This window comes from Gossypium hirsutum, chromosome D13 (genome assembly GCF_007990345.1).
Source record: "Gossypium hirsutum isolate 1008001.06 chromosome D13, Gossypium_hirsutum_v2.1, whole genome shotgun sequence".
Taxonomy (NCBI): domain Eukaryota; kingdom Viridiplantae; phylum Streptophyta; class Magnoliopsida; order Malvales; family Malvaceae; genus Gossypium; species Gossypium hirsutum.
This window is the reverse complement of record NC_053449.1, coordinates 25,800,409-25,822,373: the sequence shown is the minus strand read 5'-3', so window position 1 is coordinate 25,822,373 and position 21,965 is coordinate 25,800,409. Positions and strand designations below refer to the sequence as shown.

Below are 21,965 nucleotides of genomic sequence, written 5' to 3'. Positions count from 1 at the left end.
GGAGACCTAAAATTGAGGCACAGCAGTTCGAGTTAAAGCCAGTCATGTTCCAGATGCTTCAGACAGGGGGCCAATTTAGTGGAATGTCTACTGAAGATCCTCACCTACACTTAAGACTATTTATAGAGGTGAGCGATTCTTTCAAGTTAGCTGGAGTACCCGAATATGCATTACAATTGAATCTATTCCCATATTCACTAAGGGATAGAGCTCGAGCTTGGTTGAACTCATTACCACCAAACTCAATTTCAACATGGCAAGAGTTAGTAGAAAAATTCCTTATGAAGTATTTACCGCCTAGCAAGAATGCTAAGTTGAGGAAAGAGATCACTGCTTTCCAACAAATGGATGATGAGTCATTGTATGAGGCATGGGAAAGGTACAAAGAATTATTACGAAAGTGCCCTCATCACGGAATCCCACATTGCATACAACTTGAGACATTTTATAATGGTCTCAATGCTCACACGAGGATGGTAGAGGATACTTCTGCTAATGGTGCTCTCCTTTCTAAGTCTTATAATGAGGCTTATGAAATCATTGAGAGGATTACCAGCAACAATTATAAATGGCCAACCAATCGAGCAACGTCAGGAAGACAAGTAGCTGGAATACATGAAGTAGACGCTTTTACTTCACTCGCATCTCAAGTATCATCAATATCCTCAATGTTAAAAAATCTTACTACTAATGGGTGTAATAGTTTTGCAGCACAGTCACTTAATCAATTTGAAAATGTAGCCTGTGTTTATTGTGGAAAGGACATTTGTTCGAAGAATTTCCATCAAACCCAGAATCTGTGCATTACATGGGTAACCAAAACCAAAATCGAGGAAGGCAAGGGCTACAATCCAATTTCTATAACCCATCATGGCGAAACCAACCAAATTTTTCCTAGAGTAACCAAGGGGCAGGAACCAGTAACAATTATGTCCAACCTAGATAGACCCAGCCACCTAGTTTTTCCCAACAAGCTCAGAAACCAAGCCAAGCTGAACCATCCAATAGCCTAGAGAATTTATTGAAGGCATACATGGCAAAAAATGATGCCTCTCTAAGGAATTTGGAAAATCAAGTGGGTCAACTTGCAACTAAACTCAAAAACTGACCACAAGGTGCTTTACCTAGTGATACTGAGAATCCGAGGAATCTAGGGAATGAGCATTGTAAAGCGTTAACATTGAGGACCGAAAAGACTTTAGAGCCCAATTCCGTCAAAGTTGAGAATGAGCCAGCTGACGCTCAAGACTCAAAGGAAGTTCAACCGAGTGTTAAAATTCCAGTTTCACCAAAAATTGAATCTACAAAATTCGATAAGGTAACTTCTAAACCAACTAATTCTAATCAACTAAGAACTCTGCTAGATGCAAAATTGCCACAGAAAATGAATCAACCAGTTCCAGTAAAAAAACCTCCACCACCCTACCCTCATAGACTTCAGAAGCAGAAGCAGGAAATTCAATTCAAGAAGTTCCTAGACGTACTCAAGCAACTTCATATCAACATCCTGTTGGTTAAAGCACTTGAACAAATGTCAAACTATGTCAAATTCATAAAGGACAACCTATCTAAAAAATAAAGGCTTGGAGAATTTAAGACGGTAGCCCTAACGAAGGAATACAGTGCATATCTTCAAGACAAATTACCCCCAAAATTGAAGGATCCTGGATGTTTTACCATACCTAGCAATATTGGAGCAACATATTGTGGTAAGGCACTATGTGACTTGGGTGCGAGTATCAACTTGATGCCCATGTCAATATTTAGGAAGTTAGGGATAGGTGAAGTTAGACTTACTATGGTTATACTTCAATTAGTAGATCGATCCTAAGCACATCTAGAAGGAAAAATCGATGACGTATTGGTAAGAGTAGACAAATTTATCTTTCCTGCTGACTTTGTGATTCTAGACTTTGAAGAAGACAAAGAGGTGTCAATCATCCTAGGAAGACCATTCTTAGCAACCGAAAGGACCCTTATTGAAGTGCAGAAGGGCGAGCTTATTATGCGTGTTTAGGATGATCAGGTAAAATTTAACATTTTTAAGCCCATGCGATTTCCTGACACAATTGATGATTGTTCAATAGTTTCTGATTTAGAGGATTTAATCATGGATAATGAACTCAATTATGTTGATGACACATTGGAACAAATTTTGACATCAGATCCTCCAAATGATGAAGAGGAGGATGAATACATAGCTTTGTTAGAAGCTAATTAAAAGGGATTTAATCCACAATCCCGCTTTGAATCTTTGGAGTAAGAGAAATGGGATTATGCCCAACCAAAAGCATCAATCGATGAGCCACCTAAATTAGAACTGAAGGTACTTTCCTCACATTTGAAATATGTTTTCTTAGGTAACTCTTCTACTCTATCTGTGATTGTTTTAGCAGAATTAACTACTAAGCAATAAGAGAAACTCATTTTGGTGTTGAAACAATTCAAGAAAACTATCGGATAAACCATAGCTTATATTCGTGGAATTAGTCCATCTGTATGCAAGCATAAGATTATCTTAGAAGATGGTGAAAAGGGACTATTGATGGACAACGGAGATTGAACCACATCATAAAGGACGTAGTCAAGAAAGAAATCATCAAGTGGTTAGATGCGGGTATAATTTACCCCATCTCAGATAGTTCATGGGTAAGTCTAGTCCGATGCGTGCCAAAGAAAAGAGGTATCACAGTCATTGAAAATGAGAATAACGAGTTGATACTAACTAGGACAGTTACGGGATGGAGAATTTGCATCGATTACCGGAAGCTGAACAAGGCAACTTGGAAAGATCACTTTCCTTTATCGTTTTTGGACCAAATGTTGGATAGACTCACAGGGCGAGACTATTACTATTTTCTCGATGGACACTCGGGGTATAATCAGATTATAGTAGCACCAGAAGATCAGCACAAGGCAACATTCACCTATCTGTACGGTACATTTGCATTTAGGCGCATGCCACCTACTACATTTCAAAGATGTATGATGTCTATTTTTACTGACATGGTTGAGAAATATTTGGAAGTTTTTATGTATGACTTTTCAATATTCGAATATACATATGATGATTGCCTAGCCAATCTAGCCAAGGTACAAAGGCGATGCAAAGAAACAAACCTTGTACTTAACTGGGAAAAGTGTCATTTCATGGTACAAGAAGGTATTGTTCTAAGGCATCAGATAACAAGACATGAAATCAAGGTAGATAAAGAAAAGGTAAATGTTATTGAGAAAATCCCACCTCCAATATTTGTTAAGGGTGTTAGGAGCTTTTTGGGCCACGCCGGTTTCTATCGAAGATTCATCAAGAACTTCTCCAAAGTTGCTAGACCCTTATGCAAATTATTGGAGAAGGACACGGTGTTTAAATTTGATGAGGAGTTCTTAAGAGCTTTCAACGATTTGAAGAGTCGGTTAGTCTCGGCACCCATAATAGTCACACCAGACTGGGATTTACCATTTGAATTGATGTGTGATGCAAGTTACTTCACGATCGGAGCTGTCATGGGTCATCGAAGGAACAAAGTTTTTCATCCCATCTCCTATGCGAGTCGGACTCTGATAGGAGCTCAACTGAATTGGACGGTAAAAGAAAAAGAGTTACTTGCTATTGTGTTTGCTTTTGACAAGTTTTGATCTTATCTTGTAGGTACCAAAGTGACTGTTTATACGGAGTTGTTGAACATCAAGGTAAGGGAGGTAATTTTCTAGTTAGTGCTCAACGCTTGAAACATTACTGGGGAGATAAAATTGAATGGAATCAAATCTCGTTCATTTTATCAGATATTTAATTTTTCTTGTTCTTCTACTTGAATAAATGATTTAGGGTATATTTTCGGGATTAGTATGTTTAAATAAATTCTATCTAAGAGATTGGAACTTAAGCGGAACCACTTGTGACCCTCCAATCTTTCTTGGGAATTCATTTTAACATAATTTCCCAATAAATTATTCCCTAAATGACAAAATAAATTTTTAGTTTTTCATATAAAAGGGTCAATTTTGATCCAAGTTTTACGTTGTAACTCAATTTTGAATTTTCATTAAGTCTAGGAACTTAATAGAATTGTGTTTAAATTTGGTTGCTCTTTTTGTAAATATTAAAAATTAGATGCCTCTTTTTGTAAATATTTTCCAAAAGCATCTAGAATAAATGTTTTTAGTTCAATAAAAAAAAGAAAAAAAAGATGATAATTATTAATATATAATTATATCCATTACAATATATATTAATTATTATAAACTTTATTTAGAGTTAGGATTAGTTGTAATTTAATCATATTTTTTTCAATAAGTTTTTATCTTAATAAATTAATAGCAAATAATAATTTAATATGCATTATATTAATTATTAATTGTTATTTACTTTGAGTAGAATTAGAACTTAGAATTTTTAAGAATTCTACTCTAGCTCCTACTCCTTTCACTAGAAATTCCACCCATCTATTCTTTTTTTTTTCATTCATACACCATTCCCTCCAAAAACCCAAAACCCTTAAATGTCGAAACCTCCTAACAATTCCCTAGCCACACCATCGCCCAGTTGATCGGTCAGCAGCACCCCGCGCGTGCCCACACCAAGCCTGCTCAACGATTCGCACACTGTCACATCCATCCCCTACTGCGCGTTGCAGCCTTGCATACCCAAGTGGCATACCACCCTTTCACCCATCCTTAGCCAAAAACCCCTCAACCTATTTTAATTTGTCATCTTTTGATTCAAAATTATTTTTCTTAAGAGCTCTTAATTTTGACAAAAAAGATGGTAAGACCAATTTTTCTCCTAAATTTTAATTTAATTATCTAATTTTTCAATTTATTGTTATATTAATTAAATTTTTGAGAAATAATTGTTACCATCTTATGATCAGGTTAATCATGCCTCGCAAGAGAACTCGGGCATCTGCCCAAATTGATGAATCACAAAACAAGTTCCACTGTGAAGACGCCAAAGCAAGATACGAGAGTATCTTCAAGAATCAACAGATGCATCCAGAGAAAGGTTTCACATTTAAAGAAAGCAACTATATTGGTTTTGTGGCGCGTATTCGTCAGGTTGCTGAAACTCTTAATTGGGACTTGTTTTGTGAGAAGAGACCTAGTGTGGATGAGGAGTTAGTACATGAATTCTATGTGAATTTAACCTCAAGCGAGTTGACGGAAGTTCCAGTTTGCGGAATCAAGATACCAATAACTTCAAACGCTATTAATGAGTTCTTTGAATTGCCTGATTTTGAAAACGACGAATATTCATCCTTGATGAGCAATATAGAGTCTAAAAATTTACAAAAAGTTCTCGAGGAACTTACAGTTTTAGGTTCTAAGTGGACTGTGTCAAAGCAAGGAATCCACACTTGTGGAAGAGAATATTTGACACCACTCGCAAAGGTATGGTTCTACTTCATCCGATTCAGTCTTATGCCTAGCTCACATAGGACTACAATCTCATTAGAGCGAATGGTCTTATTATACTCGATTTTAACTGGAAAGACCATTGATGTGGGAAAAATCATCCTGAGGGAAATGCGGAATTGTACCGTTAGACGTTCACATTCTGGCCCAGCTTACTTTCCCTTTACGATAACAATTCTATGCTTGAAAGATAAAATTCTTGCAAACGTAAAGGAGACAAGCTATAGCCAGGGCACAATCACATATTGGGACCTCTATCGAATAGCTGGAGACTCTGTTCTACAGCAATGAATTGAAGAAAGTGAGGATCCCAAAAAAGAAGAAGAAAAAGATCCCACAGAGATCGAGCCAGTGTAATCGGTTGAAGTCCCTGATAAGGTGGAACCAATGGAACCAGAAGTTGAACCTAATATCGAGACTTCAATGTTCAGAGCTCAACAGCCTCACCCGAATCTTCGAGATGAGCTGACAAAGTTGATGGACATAATGCAACATATGCAGTGGCAGCAACAAGCTTACTGGAAATACTAAAAAATAAGGGATGACTTGATGAGAAATGCTCTTACGAAAATTTACAATGACCCATTTATTTTTGTGCTTGAGTTTCCAGATTACATACTTGAACCATGGAGCCCATTATCGAAAAAGGAGTGAAGCAATTCATGCAAAGACAATAATGATAGAGCAAAAGATTAGTCAAATTCGGAAAGATCTGCAAATAAATAATGGGGGGATCTCGACTTTATTTTATTTATGATCTTAGGTTATTTTAGGATAAAGTTAATTAGGAATTTTTGCATAATAAAACAAGATATGGAAATCATTAATAAAATTAAACAAGTCGCGAAGTATAAAGTGTGGCAATAGATATATACATGTCTAGGATTGGATTTAGAAAGAGCTTGGTACTTAAGCAGTCAAATTGACTCACCTCCTCTTTTCTAGAATCATACCTGGTGCATAGTATCTATTCACTTTAAACAATGAGGACATTGTTCATTTTAAGTTGGGGGACCTAAAATTGAAATTATTTCCACTCAGAATAATTAGTTCTTTTAATTATGATTAGGAATTTTCAGAAACAATGAGGACAATGAGGACCCTAAATGACAAAATAAATTTTTAGTTTTTCATATAAAAGGGTCAATTTTGATCCAAGTTTTACGTTGTAACTCAATTTTGAATTTTCATTAAGTCTAGGAACTTAATAGAATTGTGTTTAAATTTGGTTGCTCTTTTTGTAAATATTAAAAATTAGATGCCTCTTTTTGTAAATATTTTCCAAAAGCATCTAGAATAAATGTTTTTAGTTCAATAAAAAAAAGAAAAAAAAAGATGATAATTATTAATATATAATTTATCCATTACAATATATATTAATTATTATAAACTTTATTTAGAGTTAGGATTAGTCGTAATTTAATCATATTTTTTTCAATAAGTTTTTATCTTAATAAATTAATAGCAAATAATAATTTAATATGCATTATATTAATTATTAATTGTTATTTACTTTGAGTAGAATTAGAACTTAGAATTTTTAAGAATTCTACTCTAGCTCCTACTCCTTTCACTAGCAATTCCACCCATCTATTCTTTTTTTTTTTCATTCATACACCATTCCCTCCAAAAACCCAAAACCCTTAAGTGTCGAAACCTCCTAACAATTCCCTAGCCACACCATCGCCCAGTTGATCGGTCAGCAGCACCCCGCGCGTGCCCACACCAAGCCTGCTCAACGATTCGCACACTGTCACATCCATCCCCTACTGCACGTTGCAGCCTTGCATACCCGAGTGGCATACCACCCTTTCACCCATCCTTAGCCAAAAACCCCTCAACCTATTTTAATTTGTCATCTTTTGATTCAAAATTATTTTTCTTAAGAGCTCTTAATTTTGACAAAAAAGATGGTAAGACCAATTTTTCTCCTAAATTTTAATTTAATTATCTAATTTTTCAATTTATTGTTATATTAATTAAATTTTTGAGAAATAATTGTTACCATCTTATGATCAGGTTAATCATGCCTCGCAAGAGAACTCGAGCATCTGCCCAAATTGATGAATCACAAAACAAGTTCCACTGTGAAGACGCCAAAGCAAGATACGAGAGTATCTTCAAGAATCAACAGATGCATCCAGAGAAAGGTTTCACATTTAAAGAAAGCAACTATATTGGTTTTGTGGCGCGTATTCGTCAGGTTGCTGAAACTCTTAATTGGGACTTGTTTTGTGAGAAGAGACCTAGTGTGGATGAGGAGTTAGTACATGAATTCTATGTGAATTTAACCTCAAGCGAGTTGACGGAAGTTCCAATTTGCGGAATCAAGATACCAATAACTTCAAACGCTATTAATGAGTTCTTTGAATTGCCTGATTTTGAAAACGACGAATATTCATCCTTGATGAGCAATATAGAGTCTAAAAATTTACAAAAAGTTCTCGAGGAACTTACAGTTTTAGGTTCTAAGTGGACTGTGTCAAAGCAAGGAATCCACACTTGTGGAAGAGAATATTTGACACCACTCGCAAAGGTATGGTTCTACTTTATCCGATTCAGTCTTATGCCTAGCTCACATAGGACTACAATCTCATTAGAGCGAATGGTCTTATTATACTCGATTTTAACTGGAAAGACCATTGATGTGGGAAAAATCATCCTGAGGGTAATGCGGAATTGTACCGTTAGACGTTCACATTCTGGCCCAGCTTACTTTCCCTTTACGATAACAATTCTATGCTTGAAAGATAAAATTCTTGCAAACGTAAAGGAGACAAGCTATAGCCAGGGCACAATCACATATTGGGACCTCTATCGAATAGCTGGAGACTCTGTTCTACAGCAATGAATTGAAGAAAGTGAGGATCCCAAAAAAGAAGAAGAAAAAGATCCCACAGAGGTCGAGCCAGTGTAATCGGTTGAAGTCCCTGATAAGGTGGAACCAATGGAACCAGAAGTTGAACCTAATATCGAGACTTCAATGTTCAGAGCTCAACAGCCTCACCCGAATCTTCGAGATGAGCTGACAAAGTTGATGGACATAATGCAACATATGCAGTGGCAGCAACAAGCTTACTGGAAATACTAAAAAATAAGGGATGACTTGATGAGAAATGCTCTTACGAAAATTTACAATGACCCATTTATTTTTGTGCTTGAGTTTCCAGATTACATACTTGAACCATGGAGCCCATTATCGAAAAAGGAGTGAAGCAATTCACGCAAAGACAATAATGATAGAGCAAAAGATTAGTCAAATTCGGAAAGATCTGCAAATAAATAATGGGGGGATCTCGACTTTATTTTATTTATGATCTTAGGTTATTTTAGGATAAAGTTAATTAGGAATTTTTGCATAATAAAACAAGATATGGAAATCATTAATAAAATTAAACAAGTCGCGAAGTATAAAGTGTGGCAATAGATATATACATGTCTAGGATTGGATTTAGAAAGAGCTTGGTACTTAAGCAGTCAAATTGACTCACCTCCTCTTTTCTAGAATCATACCTGGTGCATAGTATCTATTCACTTTAAACAATGAGGACATTGTTCATTTTAAGTAGGGGGACCTAAAATTGAAATTATTTCCACTCAGAATAATTAGTTCTTTTAATTATGATTAGGAATTTTCAGAAACAATGAGGACAATGAGGACCCTAAATGACAAAATAAATTTTTAGTTTTTCATATAAAAGGGTCAATTTTGATCCAAGTTTTACGTTGTAACTCAATTTTGAATTTTCATTAAGTCTAGGAACTTAATAGAATTGTGTTTAAATTTGGTTGCTCTTTTTGTAAATATTAAAAATTAGATGCCTCTTTTTGTAAATATTTTCCAAAAGCATCTAGAATAAATGTTTTTAGTTCAATAAAAAAAGAAAAAAAAAGATGATAATTATTAATATATAATTATATCCATTACAATATATATTAATTATTATAAACTTTATTTAGAGTTAGGATTAGTTGTAATTTAATCATATTTTTTCAATAAGTTTTTATCTTAATAAATTAATAGCAAATAATAATTTAATATGCATTATATTAATTATTAATTGTTATTTACTTTGAGTAGAATTAGAACTTAGAATTTTTAAGAATTCTACTCTAGCTCCTACTCCTTTCACTAGAAATTCCACCCATCTATTCTTTTTTTTTCATTCATACACCATTCCCTCCAAAAACCCAAAACCCTTAAGTGCCGAAACCTCCTAACAATTCCCTAGCCACAGCATCGCCCAGCTGATCGGTCAGCAGCACCCCGTGCGCGCCCACACCAAGCCTGCTCAACGATTCGCACACTGTCACATCCATCCCCTACTTACTTTCCTCAACCTTATCACCTTTCATAATAGCTTCTAGCTTCGATTTCTTTTCAAGCTCGACTAACCCTTCCACATTTCGAACAGTGATTGCGTGGATTTTCTCTTTTAGGTTAGTTTCAGTGTTGCTAGGCAAGCTACCTTGTGGTCTTTTCGAAATAAGTTTGGCAAGTTGTCCAATCTAATTTTCAAGTTCTTTTATTGAAGCTTTCTAATTTTTCAAAGTTGTCTCATTGTTTTGAAATCAAGTTTCTGACACCGAAATAAATTTAGCCAACATCTCCTCAAGGTTCGATTTCTTCTCTTGCTGATAGGTTGCTGAAAACCCGAAGGGGGTTGTGACATTTGATTTTCTTAACCTCCCCAAGAGAAATTTCGATGGTTCATCTAACCTGGATTATAGTTATTACTATAGGGTTATTTTGAGGTCTAGAATTATTACCCATAAAGTTAACTTGCTCATGCCCCATGCTAGAACCGAAGGGTAAACATTCTGAATTAATCATCCCCGCTCCATTCGCATCACATTACACTGCCGGATTCACTTGCTTAGAAAAATTCAAACCATTTATTTTCTTACCAAGAGCTTCAAATTGATTTGCTAACATAGAAACTGCATCAATATTAAAAACAGTAGCTGCTTTAATTGATTTTGTTCTCATGACTTGCCACTAATAGTTATTCAATGTCATTTCCTCAATGAATTCTTGAGCTACCTCAGGTGTTTTATTATTTAGTGTTCCAACAGATGCTACATCATTTAATTTTCTGGTCGAGGGATTCAAACCATTGTAGAAGGTTTGAACTTGCAAACACAAAGGTAACCCATAATGAGGGCACCTTCTCAATAGATCCTTAAATCTCTCTCAGGCATCATATAATGTCCCCAAATCAATTTGAGCAAAAAAAATAGATGTTGTTCCTCAACTTAGTTGTTTTAGCTGGTGGGAAATACTTCAATAGAAACTTCTCGGTCATCTGAACCCAAGTCGTGATAGAACCTCTTGGCAATGAATTTAACTATTGTTTTATCTTGCTTTTCAAAAAGAATGGGAACAACTGTAAGCATATGACATCATCAGTAACGCCATTGATCTTGAAAGTGTTGTAAATCTCTAGAAAGTTAGCCAAAAAACTGAACATATTGTTGCACCATTTTTATTGTGTTCGGCTTTAGCTTAAAATTGTGTACAGTAGTAGTCAGTCTAATGATAGTCCATTTAGCCCCAATTAGAGTAGGCTTAGCATATTTAAACATAGTACGAGGAACAGGACGTTCAAGAGCCTGCTGATTATTTTTATTATCATCCATCTCCACAACCTGTCAAAATCAAACAAAAGAAAATTAAAATGTGACAATTAAATTAAAAACAAAAAATAAAATAAAAATGGCTAAATTAATAGAAATAAAGTTTTACTAATATTTTAGTCCCCGATAATAGTGCTAAAAATTTGATGCAGTCGTAAACTAACTAAAAATCTAACTAAGGCAATGCACCAATCAATTAATCAACCAAGAAAGAATCCACCTAGACTTCATCTATCACTATCAATCTAAATTACACAATTTCTTCACTTAGTATCTTGATCCGTAGAAACCCCTAAATTATGCTAATATCTCTCTTCAAGACTAAGAGCAATTGACTCTAGGTTGATTAATTGAAATTTGTTTCTAATTAAAACCCTTATTATTGCATTAACTCGATCTATGGATCCCCCTATTATATTTTACTATAATCTGGTAGATTTATGTCATCCTATTTCTAGGATTGCATAAAACTCTACTCAATTATGCTAGTTCTACTCTTAAACAGGGTATATTCCTCCTTTGATTTAAGCACACCAAAAATGGATTCATAGTCTAGAAATATCAAACCAAGAATTAACCACACATAATTGAGAACAAGATCCAAAAATTTATTGCGTAAAAAAAAAAGAAATCAAAAGACAATCTATCATAGGGTTCATCCTCCTAGGTATTTGGGAAATTAGTTCATAATCGCAAATAAAAACATCTCATAGACAATATAACCATAAGAAATAAAGAAACTCATAATTAACTTCAAAGAATTCAAAAGGAGATCTTTAATATTGATGAAAATCCACTCTAGAGTCGACTTCAATAGTGTTTTTTTAAGTTGTTTTCTTCAATATTCTCTTACGCCTCTTTCCCTTCATCTTATATTTGGTATATAAAGGTTTTAGAATGTCTGAAAAACCTAAAAATTATACTTTTTCACATTTTCGGAGTGCAGTTCACGATTTTCACATGGTCTGACACATAGTTGTGTGTCAGCTTGTGTGACCCCTGTACCTTACTCTAATTTTTTAGTTTTTGCTCGTTTTTTGCTTCTTTTTCTCTCAAATGCTCTCTTAAATGTAGAAAAATAAATTTAAAGGATTAGGAGCATAAAATTCAACATTTTATATCAAATAATCATCCAACAATGCATTAAGAATGAGATTAAAACATGTTACGTTTAACACTTATCAATCATGTAAATATTTCCTATTCTATGACCAACAAGCATAATCTTATTAGACACAATGTCAATGAATTTACATCCATTAGACTCAAATATGACATTGAGACCTTTATCACATAATTGACTAATACTCAAAAGATTATGCTTAAGATCGTTTAAATATAGAACAATTTCAACAAAAATTGAAGAGTTTTTACCAATAGAGCTAATTCCTTCAATGAAACCTTTAGAGTTGTCACCAATAGTAACTTCTCCTCCACTTTTCAGCTTTATCTCAATGACGTGACTCTTGTCACTAGTCATATGCCTTTAGCATCCACTATTTAGGTACCATGAGTTTCCACTTGAATTCTTCACCTTGAAACAATGCTCTTTTTCCTACAAACATAAAAGTAAGCTTTGATTTTTGGTACCCAATTTCTTTTGGGTCCATAAGCTAATTTTTGAATTTCTAGTCTCTTTGGGTACCCATTTAGAAAGGATATCATTGTCTTAAGTGGTATTTAGTTCTTTAGCGACCCATACACTTTTAACAAATTTTCTTTTGTAAAACCTTGGGGGACCTTTATGTTTATAATAATTAAAGCTTGATTTAACAAAGTTTGCCTATCAATTTTCTACCTTTTCAAATCTTTTTGGAAAGGCTTTGTTAGATAAAGCTTTTTCTTTTTTAAGCAATTCAAGTTATTTTATATGATCCTCATGAAAATTTGAAAGTAAAGTATGCAAGTCGGAATTTTTTCTCTCAAATTCATCAATAATTCCTTGCATTTTATTTACTTTCTCCTCAAGTTCATGATTGGTTTTAGAAAGTAAGTCATTTTCAATTTTCAATTTTGAAACATTTTTCTTATGCTTTGAAATCATGACTTCAAATTCAAAACCTAACTCATCATAGGCATCTTGTAACTCATCAAATGAATAAGAAATTAAACTAGATGAGTGGAAACACGAAAATTTACACATTTTTACATACCCTTTTTAACTTAAAATCATACAATTTCGATAAAATTCTTCTCCAAAAATAATTAATTTTTACAAAATAATTAAAGTGCACTTAAAATATGAAAATTTTGAATTTTAGTTAATTTTATAATTAATTTTGATGAATTTTGGTTATTTTCAATAGATTTGCACAAAGGGAGAAAATGGCTCGGCAGACACTACTAGAAGCGCAAAATTGAGAAGCAATTTGAAGTATTGAGGCGAAGTAAATTTCAGCCTAAGACGGTCAAAAATTATTTGTATTAATTCATAATATAATTAATTTTAATTTATATCCAATTTAATTTAGGTTAATAAATTATTATTAATTAATTATGAAAAAGTCGTCCAGTTGAACTGAACCGAGTGAACCGAACCGACCAAGAAATGGATAGCCCAAAAACTGTCCCAAGAGCTGACCCAAATCAGCTTATTAGCTGATTATTTAAGCTTGCAAAGAAGCCCTTGAAGAGTTGTTCAAGTTGCATTCAAACCCCTCCACAATTGGTGGCTTTATAGATTTGCCCCAAGCCTAAATTAGTAAAGTTGAAACTATCAGCCTTGCCACATGTGTGGCTGGCCAAGGGAGGGCTCTTTGGCTGATAATTTTAGCTATTTTTATTAGCCCTCTTCAGCTATAAAAACCCCTTTAGGTTGGTCATTTTAAAAACATACCTCAAGAATTCACATTTTTCCTCTCTTCTCTCCACTTTCTCTCTTCTTTTCCATTCCAAAATTCCCTTGCTCTCTTGCCGATTTCTCCTCTTGGTAAAGGGGCATTCATCAGCTATTTGGAGCAGCAATTAAGTGTTCATAGCAGCCTTGGTCGATGAGGACAACGGAGAAGGAAGAACGGAGCAACTAGTCATGCCACGGAAAAACACCGGATTTGATTCTTGTTCCCTATCTTTTTAATTTTTGTATTTTTTATGCTAAACATATCTATGAATATTTATGTTTTTGGAATGGTTAATTTAATCAATTTAACTTGAATTTAATTTGTGTTAGGTTGGTTGCATTTCGTTTGTTGAAATTATTAAAATTGTGTTATGTTGTTATAGGCCTCGGTAAGATGTTTGATTAAGTAAAATCATGACTAAGTTAATATTACATTACAATTGTTAGGTAACTAATAAATTAATTCTTTAAACGGATTGAAATTGTAATTAATGGACATAGTACTTAATTAGTGCATGTTTAATCATCTAAGGTAGCTGAGGGTTTGATTTGCAACGGTATCTGACGATACATTTGCCTTGCATAACTTGCAAGATTATTGTGATTAAACTGTTTCATGGTAAGGATACTTTGTTACCTCACATAGTCTTTTATGTGCTTATTAAATCGAGTTAATTGTTTGAATTGACATAGGGATATGTACAAGAGATTATTTCGATTTAATAAGTATGTATGTGTAATAACATATTTGCTATTAAGATTTGTTTAATCGGTTGAATTGACATAGGGATATAGTCAAGAGATAAATGGATTTTGGTAGGTGGGTATGTTCATAAGTTAGCAAATTACCGAGTTGCTGTGAACTTATTCGTAACAATATAAACACGAGTTTAATAATTCTAAGTTTAGAAATGTAATTAATCTAACACAATTATGTTATCTTGATTAAAATTGTATTTTGAAATCGTGCATTTGAGATTTATTTATTTAGTTCACTTAGTTTAAAATCTTAGTTTTTAACCACCCTCTTCAAACAAAATATTTTTCTTCACCAAAGTGTTTTAAATAGCATTCATAAATAATTCTTTTCATAGTCCCTGTGGGCACGATAACTCGACACTTACTTGTCACTTTATTACTTGTTACGATTGTGTACACTTGTACATTTCCGTCATTCCAATGAGTTAGAAGTTACTTTAGAGTCATTAATGGTCATAAGGAAAAAATAAACTTCTTCTTGTTCTTCATGAGTGACCTCAAGCTTTTTTCATATCTCTTTGGCACAAAAACAAGAAAACACCCTATTGTACTTTTCTAGACCAAGTGCACAAAATAGAATGTGCATGGCCTTAGCATTGAGTTATATATTCCTTTTATTTTCTTTACTTCATTCTTTTTTACTCTTTGAAACTAATTGCTCTTCTTGTTTTTGAGAAATAGAGGAACCATCCATGATGATTTGTCAAACTGCAAGATCATTTGCTTGAATGAAAAGCATTTTTCTTGTATTCCAATAAGAGTAATTTGCTCCATTGAAGTATGGAGGCTTTGAGATGGACTGATATTCTTCATAAAAATATGATTCGAAAATGGATGTCATTGTTGTAGAATGTGTTGATGATCATTTGAGCTTATCTGAGGATCTTCTTTTGGTTATTAAATCGTCTTTAGATACTAGCTCTGATACCAATCATTAGCTAATTGATCACCGAAAATAACCAAGATGATGGGTGAATTGGCCTTTTAGAATTTTTGGAAGCAAAAGTAAAGAATATGAAACAATGAACGCAATGATTTACAGTGGTTCAACCCTAATTTCCTACTCCACTACCTTAGCTTTCCACAACTAAGGATTTTCTCAAATTCACTAATTGAATCAACAATTGAAGACAATGTTTAACCTTACAACTCCATTAAGATTTCTATCCAAATCTTAAGACACAAACTGTCTCAAAGAGAAACAAATAAGCAAACAATGAAATAATACTCACAAGATTAGGATATTTGCTAATTAAGCACAATTACAAGGAAAACACTTGAGCAGATAGAAAATACAATGAATGCTCACAAGTGTTTACAAGAAGAAGGTAAAGAATTGAAGCACAAAGTGATTGGTAATGAATTTTTGATGTATCTTAAAGCACTTGATTTATTGTAATCTTATTGTTGAACCTTTGGAAAATGGTATTTATAGTCTCAAATTGATTTACAACTGTTGTGGTTGTTCTGGAAATGAATAGAGTCGTTGGGTATGAAAATACAACTGCATTAATGTCACATGCAATAATAGGTATCGATACTTTTTCTACGAGTATCGGTGCCATGAACATTTAATGCCTATTTTAGTGACCGTTGGAACCATCAATATCAATACTAGGGTAATTCTATCGATACCAAATATAAGGTATCAATACTGTATTGATACTTGAAAAGTCCGTTGGAAGTCAGAATGTCAATTTCGTATCGGTACTGAAAAATGTATCGATAAAAGTATACCACTATCGATACTAGAAGAAATTTATCAATACCTAGAAAAAAGTATTGATACTGTATCGATACTTGGTAAACACTTTGGAAAACAAAATGCCATTTTGGTATTGATACTGAAAAATCTATCGATAAAATCTTGATCTATTAATACTCAACTAAAACTATCGATACTTGAATAAAGGTATCGATACTAGATCGATACTTTTTGGCCTAGAGCAATTTTAACAAGGTTTGAAAAATGTTTGAAAGTTTGTTTAACAACTTGGCCTTAAAATATTTTCTAAGTATGAGTTCAACAATTTTCTTTTTAAATATCATTTGAAATGAGAGTTTTTCCAAGTTTTGTTTAAAATGATTTTTATTCAAAATATAATATTTGGTATATCAAAATAATTTATAAGTAAAGCTTCATCCAACAATAACCAATGTCATCTAGCCACATACATGGTATCAAACACCTTTCATCATGGCCACTTTTCCCTAGATATTGTCACATTTATGATGAAACTTCTAGAATAAATGTAATAACTCTTCATTTTTCCTAGAAAGAAGAAGTGTTTCAAATCGTCCTTTAGCATTTACACAGATGAATGTCTCATAGAAGGCCACTATATAATCTCTCATTCGACTTGGGGGGACTATTGTTATATCCTTCCGCTACCACAACACTTGTTAGCAAGGTATAAGGTATTGACGTTCCCTTTGACTTCACTTTAAGCAGTGTCTTAGTTGACCACCTGTCCAGACTAGAGGAGCCACACACTTTTATTATCAAGACCATCTGCTAGACAAGAACCCCTAGTGAGGCCTTTCACTTTTTGATAATGAGATGAACACTCGCTTCTACGTGTAAACACGCTTTCAATGTAATAAGGTATCCATTTAGGCGTAACAACCTCATATTGATTGAATGCATAACATAATGGGTCCCACAATGCACGTTCTTCACGTTCGTTAACATCGTTTACGCATTTTGTGTGATCGATTATTTATCATGCCGTGTCACATTAGTGAAGAATAGGACCTCTCCTATAAATACCCTTCTAGAGATGGAGAATGGATCATCTTTTTCAACCCTAAAGTTACTTTGAGCAAATCCTTCCCCTCTCTTTCAATCAGCCTGTCCTTTTGTTCCTTTTTGTCACTCCGCTGTTTTAGGTGAACTAGCCTCCACAAAACCACCACTATCTCCTCTTTACTCTCCTCCCTTGTTGCACTTTGTATCAACAATATTTACTATAATGATATTTGTAAATAATATTTAAGTAAATTTATATAATGATACATGATACATGATACATGAAATATTTAAATAATTTAATATAACCATAGATAAAATATAAATTGATATAAAATTTTAAATATATTTTAAATAGTTAATATATAAATTAATCTAAAATTTTAAATGCATTGTAAATAGTTATTATAAATAAATATATTTTGATAATTTAAACTTTAAAACGTAAAAGTATCTTAACCTCAACTTTTGCGTTCCACCGTATTTTCAATTCCAAAAGCGAAATATTTGGTATTATTTATGGGGTTGAAAAATACTTTTTAGCTCATAAGCAATTCCTTGAAAAGAAATTTAAAATTTAATATACAAAATATATCTAAAATTAAATGCATAGCAAATTGTGGAACTTTAAATTTTCATTTATAAAAATTTTAGATCATCCACGTAGAAATAATTGTTTAAAACTTTTTATTTTAAATATTATATATAATATTAAATTGGATTAGACTTCTGTTCATTCTCTGATTTCCAACATGCACAGGATTTTCGTTAAAAATCAACAATAATTAAATTTATTTAATTTAATTTTTAAAATTTAATTAAAACTCTCCATTTAAAATAAAAATTTAATTTAATCTTTAAAATTAAATTGGAATTTAATTTAGTTTAAGATTAACTTAAAAATTCAATTAGATCTGAAATTTTGTATAAAACCAATCACAATGGAAATTCTTTCTGATGATTACATCCAGAACAAACTAGGTTGAAGGCTTAATGCAACATTTTCGGAAAAATAATCACAAAACACATTTATTTTGAGAAATTAATTTAAAAATTAATAATAATTTAATATAAAAAAGCCGAATTAAGATTTTAAAAAAAATACTAATTTTGTGTGAGTTTCTTATTCCCACGTGTAGCCAACTCAATGGGTGTTCCTTTCCAGTTACTTCCTTGGACTTTCATCCTTTTTGGCTTTTAATTTCACGGCAGTTTCCCCTCAAACAAACATTGAAAACGCCGGATTTGACCCAACTCTCCCAAACTAAATCCCATCTTAAAGTTAAGTTTGATCCCAACTTCTCCAAAAACCCAGATCGAAATCCCACCATGACATATACTGCACTAAAAGCGGTAAGTTTAACTCATGTAAGGTATCAAAGAGGTGACCAACTAGGCCATTTCTTAGCCTGGGTTTCTTTAGTTCCCGTTTTCATTTCCCTTGGTGGCTTCGTTTCTCATTTCATCTTCCGTAGAGAGCTTCAAAGCATGTTCTTTGCATTAGGCCTAGTAATATCACAGTTCATCAATGAATTCATCAAAAAATCCGTTCAACAAGCCCGCCCTGAAACCTGTGCTCTTTTAGAAATGTGTGATTCTCACGGCTGGCCTTCAAGTCACTCTCAATACATGTTCTTTTTCGCTGTTTATTTCACCCTTTTGACATGCAAAGGGATCGGTGGGATTTGGAATGTTAGAACCAAGTGGGCTGCTTTGTTTTTACCTTGGTCTTTGGCTGTCTTGACTATGTATTCTAGGGTTTATTTGGGTTACCATACGGTGGCCCAGGTTCTTGCTGGAGCTTCTTTGGGGATTTTGCTTGGTGGGCTCTGGTTTTGGGTGGTGAATTCTATGCTCTTCTGTTATTTCCCTTTGATTGAAGAGAGTTCCTTTGGGAGGTTTTTTTATGTTAAGGATACTTCTCACATATCAGATGTGTTGAAGTTTGAGTATGATAATGCAAGGGCTGCTAGGAATACTATGGCTGCCAGAAAAGCCATGGCTTCCAAGAGCAGTTGATTAACACAAACTTATCAGGTATGAAATATATACATATATAGTTTCATATGTTCAATCTTTTGTTACATTTCGAGTATGAAACTTATTTGGTTATTGTGCATCGTTGATAATGTGAAAATTTTCCTTGAACATTTTTGTTTCGGTAATAATAAATTACACTTGTTGGGATCCTAATTCCAAGCTTAGTAGCTGTTACATTCTAAGGATGGTTGTATGAAGTGACCGAGCAAGCACCTTTTATTTGCTGGTAGGAATAGGTAGGGTTAGTGTTGCACATATTGGAATTTGAATTAAAAACTAATGAATGTCACCTCTTAAGGATATTTGTATGAAGCAGTTCACCTAAGCTTTGGGTTCGTGGATTAAGTACTTTTTGTTGACCCTGCATTAAACAGTGATTCATTCCTTTGTGTCATTTAGAATAAATTCCCAGTCTTCACAATAATAGAAAATGAAGTAAAACCCCCTTTTGTGATTCTTGGACATTCCTTGTAGTGAAAACCGAACCATGTATTTGTCTTCACTAAGAGGAGATGTTTTGCTTCAAATTTGCTTTGTTAGCTTATTATTGAATAGTCATTGTTGAAGCCGTCACATTTGATAATATGTCTTGTATGTCTTGAATGTTCAAGGTACCTAAGGTATGCCTGTATTAGGAGTGCGATCTCTAGAATATGGAGAAATGAGATGAATGCAGAAAGAATATATGTATTGTGCTGGGTTATGGTTATCAGGATTGCGTAACAGACAAGGTGTAGTGAATAGTTTTAGTATGTGCAATAAATTGATTAGTAACCTATAGGAAAGGTGAAAGCTTTTTTATATTTCGAGTTAATCACAAAATGCTGTAGCTGGAAAATGGACTTTGGATCTGATAAGTAATTTCAGGTTCGAATTTGACAGGGAAAGATGATTGGTACCAAAATAGCTTGTATGTAGTTTGGAGGTTCAAATTGTCATCTTTGAGCATGATTTGCAAAAACATAGTATATTTATCTTCAAATTTCATTAGGAACACAAGAACTATTTGCCTTTTTGTGCTTAAGATGGAACTGCCTCACTGGAAAATGTATTTCAAGCATCATCTTTAAAATTTCCCATAAAATTGAGTTAGATCAAAATATGCCTTCAGTCCCGTACTTTGGCAGAGTTTGAAATTGAGTCATAGTACTGAAAAAGTTAAAAATTAAATCTTCTAAATCTTTAATTTAAAGATTCTAGTCCAACCGTTCTTTTAGTATTTAATTTTCAAAATTTTGCTCACTGTAAGTTCTACTTGCTGAGTTCATGATGATTTCTAGAGTATTGATGGAAAATACTAATATTGTAAACAATTGACCTAGGATTTTAAATTGAAAACGTAAGAGCACTTAGTAAGAACGTGAACTAAATCTCGAACTTCATTCAAGTATAGAGATTGGCAGCATAATTTGACCATTGAATTTTGTTGTCAACCGTACTGTAACTCCCTCATTCTTCTCATTAAGAACTAATCTTTGACTATAAAACGCTCTTCTTTCACTTTGCAGGTCATATTCTTGATACCAATGTTTCAAGATCCAACTTCTGTGCCAATGGATGATTGAATGAGAAATCAAAACGGGGCATTGATGTTTGAGGATGCTGTATGTGTGTGTCAGTTAAGAACATGTTTCTGTGTTTTTTTGTTATATCACGATGAAAGAAACATCATTGCAAAACACAAATACATACATATCATTTACAATCTTCTATTTTGTTACACTTTTGGTTATAATCAGTTGGTTTAACAAACAGGTGCTAACTTGCATCTAATGAAAGATGTGCAATGTTTCAATGTTGACTATGGAAATTTGGAGTTTATTTCTTCCATCTTCATTGGTAGTCCCATAGTTTTCTTGTTGAAATTTACATGCGGCTTTTTTATAAAATTGACCCAAATATATTTATAAAAATAACCCACTTTAAAAATCATGTATGTAAGTGACCCGTTTTAAACAGTAAATGTCGGTGACACTATAGCCCTTGGCATCACCACCTATCATTATCATCCAATCAGTGGTTGGAGGGCATAAAAAATATATTTTTGGGTCACATTAATGCTTTTGGCATCACCAATATTTATACACATCTAAAATATATGAATACCAAAAAAATAAAATATTTTTTTAATGGGTGGTGTCATAGGCATTGGTGTCACCAATTTTGATTTTTTTTTATGGTGCCATAGCCTTTGGTATCATGAATGTGTTAGGGAATACTAGCAATTTTATTGTTTGGGTGGTGGCACAGGCATTGGCGTCACCTGTGAAATTTTCTGGTAGTGTTGACATTTGTGGCACCAAAAGGTTATATATACCCATGGCCTAATGAACGATCAGTGTAAGGTGATTTTTTTTTTTTGAATTTTATTATGTAGAAGGATGAAGGGGAGGAATATTTTTTTTTGATTAGTTGTAGGGGAGAGAAGAGAGAAATTTTTAGTGTTGAGAAAACGTAGAGATCATGATCGATTTTTTTTCCTGCTATTTAGAAAAAAATTATAATTTGAAGGTATATTTTATTTAA

At 33.4% G+C, this 21,965-nt stretch overlaps 1 protein-coding gene and 1 non-coding gene across 2 annotated transcripts; one reads left to right on the top strand and one right to left on the bottom strand.

Annotated features, from left to right (window-relative positions):
* Positions 1-311: 311 nt before the first annotated feature.
* LOC121225842 (small nucleolar RNA R71) lies at positions 312-418 on the bottom strand. Its single transcript, XR_005923746.1, has one exon. It is a non-coding gene; the product is annotated as a small nucleolar RNA R71 (small nucleolar RNA).
* An 18,134-nt stretch (positions 419-18,552) lies between these two features.
* Positions 18,553-21,260, top strand: LOC107920595 (lipid phosphate phosphatase gamma). Its single transcript, XM_016850381.2, has 2 exons — positions 18,553-19,436; positions 20,948-21,260. Exon 1 carries the CDS (start codon positions 18,729-18,731, stop codon positions 19,416-19,418), a length of 690 nt encoding a protein of 229 aa, XP_016705870.2. The 5' UTR covers positions 18,553-18,728; the 3' UTR covers positions 19,419-19,436; positions 20,948-21,260.
* Positions 21,261-21,965: the final 705 nt, after the last annotated feature.

What these genes read in the sequence shown, in the direction of transcription:
- LOC107920595 (XM_016850381.2), top strand. Translation starts at nt 18,729, where the DNA reads ATGACATATACTGCACTAAAAGCGGTAAGTTTAACTCATGTAAGGTAT.